Genomic DNA, 11,136 nt, shown 5'->3' with positions numbered 1-11,136 from the left:
GTATCATGATTACACTTTCTTGACAAACGACTGAATTAATATTAGATTCTTGTCACGTAAACGTCTTCAAAGAACAGTCTATTTTGATCGTTGTTCCAAAGAAAACTTTGGTCGTTTTCTGCTTATTTATACTTTCGCAAATCGTAACAAAAAGTCGTGATAAGTAGCTTGCCGCAGGTAAAAGGTGAGCGTGAAAGCTCGATCGATCAGTTTCGCGTGGCCAAGTTGAATGGTTAAACAGTTAGCTAGATGTTTCTGGTGTGGTGTTACTTACCGAAAAAGCAGCATCAGACCTTGTATGAAGCTTTGGAAATTGTTGTGCTTGGTAATAGAAGAATCAGCTTGCAGCGCGATGTTACCGAATACCTGAGACCCACAGAAAAAATAGGGCAGCCAAAAAGGCGCGAGTAGCATTACAAATTTGCGTCACCAAATATGTATTCTTTTAAGTTAATAAAAATTCGAATAAAGATAACTGAGAAATGTTCTCTGTTTTCGTTTTCACTGGATGACCACTATTTCGATCTTTCGTTCGCTTCGATCGGTTTTGTGTAATCGGTTTTGTGTAATGAGTATTATATAATTATGTAATGAGTATTATATAATAATTCAATATTGTACTTTCTAACTACAACCTCTTATATACTTTTTCTTTCAATCAGTAAACGATGTGCTCGAGAGAATCGAGATATGAATCATTTATGCGTCCCGTCTTGTAATAAATGATTAACTTACTGACATCCTTTTATAGCAAAGATTTAATTTGCCAAAATTTTTTTACATTTTAGCGATTCAGTAATTTGATAATCCATCTTTTGTTGACAATTTGAAACATTTGCAATATGATTAAAATTAACTAATTATTTTTTTGTAACAAGAGACGTATTCTCTCAAGCACCGTCTTAATCATAACTTCAAGACTCTAACGCAGGCATCACTATATGGAAACTTCTCTATAGGATTGTAACTAACTGGGGTGAGTCACACAACAGATTATATAACATGTCGAGCAGCTTACTCTCGTTACAGCTCATGCCAACAAAACCATACGCTACCGTAAAGTTAATTTACGACGATCACACTTTTTATATATTCCGTTCAACTTCTCGTTCTACATTCGACGACCTCCTTCACATCTGAGTCGCGCGAGATCTTTGACGGTGCTTCGCTCGCCCCACAAAAGGGCATTATTAATGATACATCTTGTATGCGCAAGCCAATTTTCCACAATTAATTATAAATTATCGTAAACGAGATCGCAACATCAAAGGCACATTTAAAAAAATTCCTTCTCTGCAACACATAGTATATCGATACACAGACAAATCGTCCATGCTAATTTCCCGTGACGTCATAGAGATTTTTCTGCGATGCATGCGCGAAGCATCGTGACGAAAGATCGCGACGACGCGATCAGGTGTGCCCCAAAAGTGTTTCTCTCTCGTACGAAGATGTATTTTAAGATATAAATAAAGAGATAGAGAGAGAGAGAGAGAAAGAGAGAAAAAAAGAGGGAAAATGGATAAATGAAAAATTAAATGAGAAAAATGTTTTTTTAAATTTAAAATCATGATGAGAAAAATAAAGGTGACATCTTCGTACGAAAGAAAAACGTCAGTCGGATCGGCCGGTCCGATCAGCTGATCGGCCGGAGGTCATCTCAACTCGTCGCCGTCAAAGCGGCAGTCAATCTAGCTGCTCGACTCACCGGAAAAGCAACATAAGACCGGCGAAGAAGGATTGAAAGTTGTTGTGTTTATCGATCGCTGTTTCCGGATCGTTCGATATATTGCCAAAGACCTGACAACGGACAATTTCAAGTTGTCAGCTGTCTGTCGCTTAATATTCTTAATCTGTAAAATTCGCGCGTGCCAGAAACTATCTCGAGCTTATTTCGACACTCCGTTTCTCTCTCGATTGTTATATATAAACGATTTTTTTTTTCAAAGTGATAATAAATATATAGAGATCGATATGATGATAATTACGTTGCGGTGATTATTTCTTGTTTTATAGAGGCACCGAAAATCATTGGTCAATTGTACAAATTGTTGAATTAATTAAAAAGTTATTTCATATAAAATTTTGACGTATAACAAGTTTTGAAAGCCTCTTTTGTAAAATATGAATAAAATCAAATAATTCAGTAATGTGCTACATATTTTCTTCTTTCACGTAGAGAATATATTAGAATAGTTATTATCAGATTTGTATGTATCTCCGCTATAATACGTTATGAATGTAACTTTAATTAAATTTCTGAACAATTATATTACTCTCCAGTCCTGCACTCTCCTGTGCGTCATCCTTTTAAAAGCGCGTTTAAATGAGCGAATTCGTAGGAACCTTTTTAGGAATTCAAAGGAGATTCATACCTGCATACCGATGATCGCGTAAATGAAGAACAGCATTGCTATGAGGAGACAAACGTAAGGCAGAGCCTGGAAGAAGACAACTTTTCATTATCTTTAAGATTACAATTATAGAAATTGTGATGAAAAATTATGATTCCCTAAATTTAAATAATAATAATATTACACAAGTGTTGAAAGATCAAAGTAATAATTATCGTAATGTGTAAGAAATAAAAGGACTCGGTGAATCAATGATAAAAATCAGAGCTTACTTTAAAGGATTGTACGAAGGTCCAGAGTAAAATTCGTATCGTGTAACCCTGCCTGAGTAGTTTGATCAGCCTGGCGGCACGAAAGAGCCTTAGAAAGCCGACATTGATAAAGTTCTCCTGCAGGGAACAGAGAAAATTGCACTTTAACCCCAGAAATTGCCGACTTCTTATCGCATCCCAAAACGGAGCTTCGCGCGTGCAACGTTTTCGGTGTTTGCGTATGACCTGTCGAAGGATATCGATCCTTTCGGCGTGTCCACTTTTCTACCTTGGCGATGCACGAACGAAGCTTTAGAATGAAACAATATTTTTGCGTAATGTAAAAATAAGGTAATAAATTTTTCAATATAATTTTGGGTAAGAGGGGCTAAAGGTCTTAAGAATGTAAGATCACTGCCGAAAGAAGAAACGAGGATTAATTAAAATATATTATTCTCTAATAAATATAATTAAATTATATTATTATACAAGAAGATCTATTTGTAATATAATATAATATAATCAACTAACTGTCATAACAATAGATTTGTATTTTTGTTGTCAGTAAGTTAAATTGGCGTTTTATTGAAAATTAGAATTGTCTATTTAAATGGTTATTTAATCAATTTTTATATCATAAGTTTCAACATTATAAATCAGAACCGTTGAGTTAATTCTAATGTACATTGATAATTTTTCAACTTAAAATATGTTAGTAAAATATTATATATTTTGCTTTAAAAATAATTTGAGTTGTTTTTGTTATTTAATCATTTATTTAGTTATTTAATTTTAACGTAATTACGCAAATAAAAGCGTAATTACCTTAACCCTTTTGCTTTAGAATTGTATTAGACTTTTGCGTCAGAAAAACGATTTAATAAATCGAAATCGAGATTAATTAGACACCGCATCCATATGCCTTTGAAGTATAGTTTGTAGTGTGACAATTACCTGGATTGATGGTGTCAATGTTGTAAAATGTACGAGATTGTTAGTGTAAAATGTACGAATTTATGTATTCAGAAAAGTGCATGCACAGGATAAGTAAACGGGATAAAAGTGACTTGATCTAAAAATGATTTATAAGAAGGATTCTCGAGAGAATGTAAAATACACTATTTTCGAAACCCAGTTCTTCATTTTGTCTGCAAATAATTGGAAAGAAAATCGTGTCAATCTTATTCAACCAAGTTTATCATAATTGTTGCTAATTAACATATCGGGAAACGATAATGTATAAAGACAGCTACGTTAGAAACAATTGTAATTTTTTTGCTGGAGAAAAAAATTAAATTACGAGGAAGAAGAAAAGACTTATACACATTTTATGATTCTTGGTTTCTACACAAAAATAAAATTTCGAGAATAATATTCGATATTAATTTTGATAGATACTTGTAATATCTGCTTCCAACTTACGTCGTCAACGTAAAAATTGTATAGTAATTTTATACCTTCATGTCTTTGACTTGTTGGCCACCATGGAGCGCACTCATAATCGTCTCCTATTACAGAAATATGTGAGAGTGCGAGATTATTTCATCTCTAAAATATTGAACTTTTTATTGCTCAACTTCTGGCAATTACAATAAGTACACAATACTAATGATTGCCAAATGAACACTGACGATGGAAGAATTTCATCATAAGCACAGTTTGTTTTAATATCAGGACTCATTGATACTCACTTTACGATAATTCTATCTATCATCTTACCTGCATATTTCTAAAACATATTTTTATCAAAAATATTTTTCAAGCACAAGCAGAATAAATATAAAAAAAAGACACTTTTATTTATTTATATATTTTTTCTCTGATTTGTAATTTAATTATTCCTATACATATATGTATATATGACTAGATTGTAATTTCTATGTCAATAGAATTTAAACACTCAATGCTATTGTATTACTTGAAAGAAAGTGTATAAATGTTCTACATGATATTGTGCTTTTTCTTCTGCTATACAACTGACATCGAATAATCTAATTACAGATTGATCTAGTCACAAAATATCGATATAAAAGGGGAATGTATCTATGAGAACACAGGATTAGTATCAGGATCATGTTTATGTGTAAGTAGCCTATTGTTTTACTATACTGTGCAAATGTAGAAATGTATAGTGTAATGTATATAGCGTATGAATGCAGCACGAAGCTAAAAAGATACACATCAGAAGTATCACTTCAATTATCGTAATTTACCTTCTAGCTTATCACACGGTTGCACGACGAATCTAAGTAAGCAGCAAAAGAGTTAAACGAAAGACTAATAAAGTACACATCAAGCAACACTGCTGCGATTAAGGGTCACTATTATAGATGCGTGTTTCGACCAAGAGCGCATTCCAAATCAATTCGCTTTAAACATGAGAATTCATCTAGTACGTTGAAACAATTCCAGAGATGGTATAGTGCGTTTTGACGTTACGTCATCAAGAAGAAATGTTGCTCGTAATAAATATAATATTTAACAAAGATTAAAATATTTAATATTTAATATTAAATATTAAATATTTTTAATACTTATAATTCTTTTAAATTCTGTATATGTGCATATACATATTTTTAACCCGACAATATTTTAAATATTTTGAAAATAATGAACTTTGTGAACATACGTAAAAATAATGATCCTTTTGTGAACACTAAATTTTCAAACATAGTACAGTTTTCTATAATTACTATTACAGAATTTTTATTCTATACAGACACACAAATATATAAAATTGTTCATGCAACTACTTTGTCATTTGTGTTTGCACTATCACCACCTTTATTTGTATCAATCTACCGGATCAATGCTGATGTTTCATGCAATTTTATCGGAATGACTTTTCGTCAAAGCAAGCAATCATCACACATCGTAGCCTCGGATTTTCCGAGAGATTTCGATTACATGTGCATATATATGTGCATATATATACCTATACCTGGAAGAGTTCTATTACGGGTTATAGTAGCTAGAACGCGATTATACACACTTATACTATCTCTTTGAAACTACGTTTTTTCGGCTCTTTACGTACCCCGAACTCGATCACGAGGGCGTCCACAATGCTGCCGATCACCGTGATGAAATCGAAGGTGTTCCAGGCGTCCTTGAAGAAGTTCTGTTCGCGGGAACAGTCGAAAGAAATAGATTAGCAAAGTGATCTTCCGTTCGCTTCTATTCAATATTCGAGTTTACTACCCCGAAGCTCGCTAAACAGCTCCGACACATTTTCTATCTCGACAGATGCATATTAGAGCTCTAATAATTGGATGTACGATTTTGTATATACGAGCAATCAGAATCAAGACACCATGAAGAGTAACGATTGAAAATTAAGCGAACTACAGCGAAGAATTTTTAATATTATTATATCAATTTAATAATATACGTTTTTTAAATATTACGTTTTCAGAATTTTACACATATATATACGTACATATGTATGCAACTGAAAATATGTACAAGATGTTGAAATATTTTTTCCAGAGAATTGTGTTAATATTTCATAAAAATGTTTCTTCAAAAATCTGTACCATTAAGATAATTGCGTTATTGCTTACCTTGCTAAGACGCTTTTTCCAATCAGTCTTGCGCTTTTAATTGCTTAGAGAAGTAAGAAAAGTAAGAGCTTAAATAAGAAATTAAAAATAAATAACACACAATAAAATAAATGACAAAAATTCCCATATTATCAATAAATAATCTATGATTCTTGCTCTTTTTTAATTATCTTCACTGTGTCTTGATCTACGTAAATATCCACAGCAAGCAAATAATCTTGACAAATCATTTACATGTCTCGGTGATTTATTAAACGAACTTGGGCGTAGCTCGGGTGTTTGTGAGATATGTTTGCGTAGCTACAACTAAAGAAGAAACTACAAGACTTCCGACTCCAGAATACAAGAAAAGTATGGCACAGTCTGCTTCTTTTGTGAATGTACACGCTATTTAGTGTGTATGTATATGTGTAAGTGCCTGTGTACGTGTGTTGTGTGCATGTTTGTTTGTTTGTGAGCACTCCTATATGAATGTAATATTTTTCTATGACCGAAACTCTGTAACGTGTGCTTCTCTGGATGGTGCTTCTGGATGTTGTAATGATTGTTGAACAAATCTCTTCGTAACGTAGAATAATTTTTAAACAGAATTATTGTTATTTAATCGCACAGTTAAATAAATGGTCTGTTAATTTTACCGTGCAATTTTAAATTGTCATTAAAAGTGATGAAGTAACTTATTTTTAGAAATGAGAACTTACACTCTAATAAATATTAAGTTGCATATATTTTTATTTCTTTATTGATTTAATTAATTAAATAACGGAAAATAAATATATTAAATTATTTTTACGATAATTTGTACTATGAGAGATGAATTTCTTCTACTTTTTTTCCACTTTTATACTCGTAAGTAAGATATTAATGTTCATTGATGTTAAGCTTGAAACGTTCATAGATGGATTTCAAATACACGAGAAGACGAAGAGATCTGCTCTCGCGAGAGTTTTCTCTAAAGCATTTTACCCATGTTATACTCTTTGGTGATCGATAATCGGCTGGAGTACAAGTGACGGGATCTCTTCTAGAAAAATATCTACGGGAGCATGCCGGTAATAGCAAGCAAACTAGAGAGAGAGATAGAGAGAGAGAGATAGATAGAGACACGCGAATTTAATTACATTGTTCAACATTTTTCTACTTTGAACCAGAAAAAAGGATTCGTCATTTGATATTACGCAATATTATATATAAAAAAAACAATATCACATATCTAATTAGTTATTTAATTTCTACCAGGTATAAAATTCTGTGTAAAATTTATGTTAAAAGATTTACTTTTTTATTTTCACTTTGAAATACTTTCTCTTTGACAAAAATTTATTTGTGTGTGACTATCTGTTTTTATTAAACTGTTTAATAAAAACCGTTTAACTGCATTAAATATTCTTTGGTGATCATCATTTTTATAAAAAAAATTTATTGAAAAAATTGGCTTATATAATTAAATAAAGAAATCGAATTGTTTTATCTATTTGTTCCTTTAGAGCAATTAATTATTTAATTTTGATTTAATTGTAAAAAAAGGAAGAATCGCTTAATAAATGTATACTGCTATTAATAATAAATTATCTTAATCGTTATTTGAATATTTTTATCAAAGTTAATTTGATATTTAACAGAGAGATCTTTAAAAGTATCAAATTATGTAAAGTTTTATAAATGGCGAAATCCTGTTTTCTGGCAATTCCTACTTCTTGAATAACCAAACAGATTTGTCTAAAAATCTGGCGTAGCAAAAAACTTTAAATCGAATCGTAACATATTTCTATTTTCTATTCGCGACAAGCAGTTTCGCGATGTCTCGGTGTGTTCCCTTCCGTTCCTCTCGCCAGTTTTCGAAATCCCCACTTTCTTCACGTGAATCCTCCGACCGGTAAAATCACGCAATCAATGATGATCGATGAGTGATATCAGTCTCGGTGGAGTTTACAGTGGTATAATTGCGGTGTAAATCGAGTGAGAGTTGTGAAGTTAGAGCGATTTAAGAGGCTTGTTTATACCTGGCATCCGAAGGCGATGAGTTTAAGGATGCACTCAACGAGGAAAAGGAAGGTGACGACGAAGTTCACGATGGTCAAGAAGTCCAAGAAAAATGGCGGCGCTTCGTGATACTACAAAATACACCCAACACACAGACGTAACACAACCCAGATTCTAATACATTCCATTATGCGCCCTGCATATATATATCGCACATATGTATATATATATATATTTTTCTATATCTTTTCATCCCCTATTAATTAATAATCTCTGTACTTAATTGCTCGCTTCATCCATTTTTCGCCTGGGCAGAAAAAAATTGCTATATTGGATTTATAGAAGAAACATTTTTTTGCATAAAATAAATGAGGAAGTATGTTTCCTTGAGATAAAAGATATTTCTCGAATTTTTATTACCAATTTTCCTTGAAACTTTTATTAAATATTTGTATTTTAATTATTAATTTCAGCAATGCATCTTAAAAATTTGCAAAAGCAAATTTTCTTTAATTTACGTTATCTGCTATTTGACACAACATTCTTTATGATATTTTATATCAAAACGAGCAAATTACAAATTTATACATTAATTATTTATTCTTCTGGCGCCTTAGAAATTATTGTTTTTAATCAAATATCATTGTTATTTTAATTACATTAATTTTGCAACTCAATTCTCGATTCTTCCTCCTTCCTTTTAATCAAAGAGCATTTCTTTTTCCACGATACCAAGCAAATCTAACCAATCTCTCACAGGGTGATTTCTCAAGAGACACGTATGTGTGTACATAAATTTCGATCGATCGGTGTGTATACGATGTTCAATTTTTCAGTGTGTGCTGCGTGTGTGCTCGTGTGAGAAGGAAATGTATATTCTTTCTCACAACGCGATGGCATGCGAGCGATGAATAGGAACGAGGAACTCTTTTCGCGGTTGCTCTTCCCTCGACTTTAATCTTGTGTCATGATTATCGTATACAGATTCTTTACGATCATCATCATCATAATCATAATCATCATCATCATCATCATTATCATCATCATCATTATCATCATCATCATTATCATCATCGTTATCATCATTATCATCATCATCATCATTATCATCATCATCATCATCATTATCATCATCATCATCATCATCATCATTCTCGTCACCGTCATCGCCACTATTCGGCCGACAAAAACACAGTCAATAGTAATCGTGATGTACGCATGCGAGGATCAAAAACATGTCAGACCGTGCAAGTGATTGCGTGCGGATGCAAGACGACGGGCAAGACATGCAAGGGATGTCAAAAAACGGAGCTTCCTTTCTATACACCTATCTTCGATAGACTTGAGAGATACTTCCTCTTGGATTTATTTCCCCGCCCGTTTCTGGATTGCCGGTTTCAACATATTTTCGGAAAATCAAGACAACCAGCGCGAAAACAGAATACATAGGAAGACAAAAAAAAAAGAGAGAGAGAGAGAAGAGTGAGAGAAAGATAGAGAGACAGATATAGAGAGAAAGAGCGAGAAAGACAGACAAACTAAAAATAACCCGATGTAAAAGTTATGTTCTCGATTGATCGTGTTCGCGTGAGTACCAGATGTATATGACATATGAATCTTCATGTCTGAGAATATGTGAGCGTGTAATTGTTAATTGTGTGTGTGTGTGTGAATGTTTGTGTAAATTTGCATTTCGATTCCAACTCTAAGAGCGTGCTTGTCAACTTTGTCATTAAATGTTTCGTGTTAAATAAAATAATGTAAAATACAATATACAAATAACACATAAGATATTACATTTTGACAATATATAGGTAGACTCGCTCTAGAGTTTAATATTACGATCGAATATCTATACGTATATATTTTACAAATATTCAAACATAGTCCAAATTTGTTCAGTATCTTGTATGTATGAAGTCAGTGTAATTATCTATCGTGATAACGGGATAAAATAGATGAGTGAAATAGATAAGATTATAGTATCGTAAAATGCAAATTAACATTGCTTACAAAAATCAAAACCATAATGTTAAATTTATAATCAATCATTTGATCCCGTTATCTTCATGTTTCGTGTAATTTATGGATTTAGAAAATCTGGGAAGATTTATGTATCTTTACTTCATTTTATACAGCATTTAATAATAAATGTTCGTATTTAATTCTGAATTATTTTGTGTTTATCAAATTCTCTTCCAATTATTAATTGCATACGCTTAATTACAATCTTCCTTATATAAAGTTCAAAATTTTTTAAAAATCAATGTTCAAATAGTCATGGTAAATAACAAATGAGAAACGAGTACAAAAAAATACGCAAATAAAGATGAAAATACTATAATAAAAAAAGTCACTTTCACGCATGATTAGCACTAAATTTTGCATGAAAAAATTCAGAATCAAATGGAGATGAAAATGAAAGTTGAAATACTTTAAATCTATCTTCCCAAATTTGCCCCTGAAGCTCGATTACGTGTACAGAGCTGAGCATTTTTTGCATACTAAAGTACTTGTAGAGTTCATTTTATTGGTCCCAAAGACAGAACAACGAAAGAGTACGTGTAATAAAAAGAAATTCTAACTAGGATCTTGCAGCTATATCTTTACATATAGAAGAGCACCAATGAAAAAAAAAAAAGATACCATTCTAGTTCTATCGAGATACATATCTATATATGTTCGTACGAGGTATATCGAGAAATGGAAACGCTACAACTACTCCGACAGCATCTAGCGCTTGTTCAGCCCTGCGCACAGAAAGTTCACTAAATAGTATATACTATATACTTGTACACGCGCGAGAGAATAGAAAGTATATGGAATATCTCCGGAGTACCGAGAGTATTGGAGATATTTGTATTTTTACTATACATCGGTACTCGCGGAGAAACGCTCTAATTACTTTCTAATAAGCTGCACTTACCGGGCGACGCGAAAATCAACCCTCGTGACATTTCCTTTCCATCTCACGATTTTTTTATA

The 11,136-nt window shown here is 32.3% G+C and overlaps 1 protein-coding gene across 20 annotated transcripts in view; it reads right to left on the bottom strand.

The window, feature by feature from the left end:
* The window catches only part of cac (calcium voltage-gated channel subunit cacophony), a 173,187-nt gene that overhangs the window by 25,156 nt on the left and 136,895 nt on the right, over positions 1-11,136 (bottom strand). For 10 of the 20 annotated variants that reach the window (XM_085483071.1, XM_085483075.1, XM_085483086.1 and 7 more), the window contains 5 exons: positions 5,643-5,726; positions 4,063-4,113; positions 2,627-2,743; positions 2,376-2,441; positions 275-366 (listed from right to left, as the gene is read on the bottom strand). In XM_085483071.1, the coding sequence (XP_085339197.1) occupies positions 275-366; positions 2,376-2,441; positions 2,627-2,743; positions 4,063-4,113; positions 5,643-5,726 (410 nt within the window). Of the gene's footprint in view, positions 1-274; positions 367-1,708; positions 1,801-2,375; positions 2,442-2,626; positions 2,744-4,062; positions 4,114-5,642; positions 5,727-8,171; positions 8,283-11,136 lie in introns of all 20 variants that reach the window. The other 10 variants (XM_085483079.1, XM_085483089.1, XM_085483082.1 and 7 more) reach the window with 6 other exon arrangements.

Source organism: Nylanderia fulva, unplaced genomic scaffold (genome assembly GCF_048542155.1).
Source record: "Nylanderia fulva isolate GAGA-0341 unplaced genomic scaffold, ASM4854215v1 Scaffold23, whole genome shotgun sequence".
Classification (NCBI taxonomy): domain Eukaryota; kingdom Metazoa; phylum Arthropoda; class Insecta; order Hymenoptera; family Formicidae; genus Nylanderia; species Nylanderia fulva.
The sequence above is the reverse complement of the archived record's forward strand: the minus strand, read 5'-3'. Positions and strand labels throughout refer to the sequence as shown.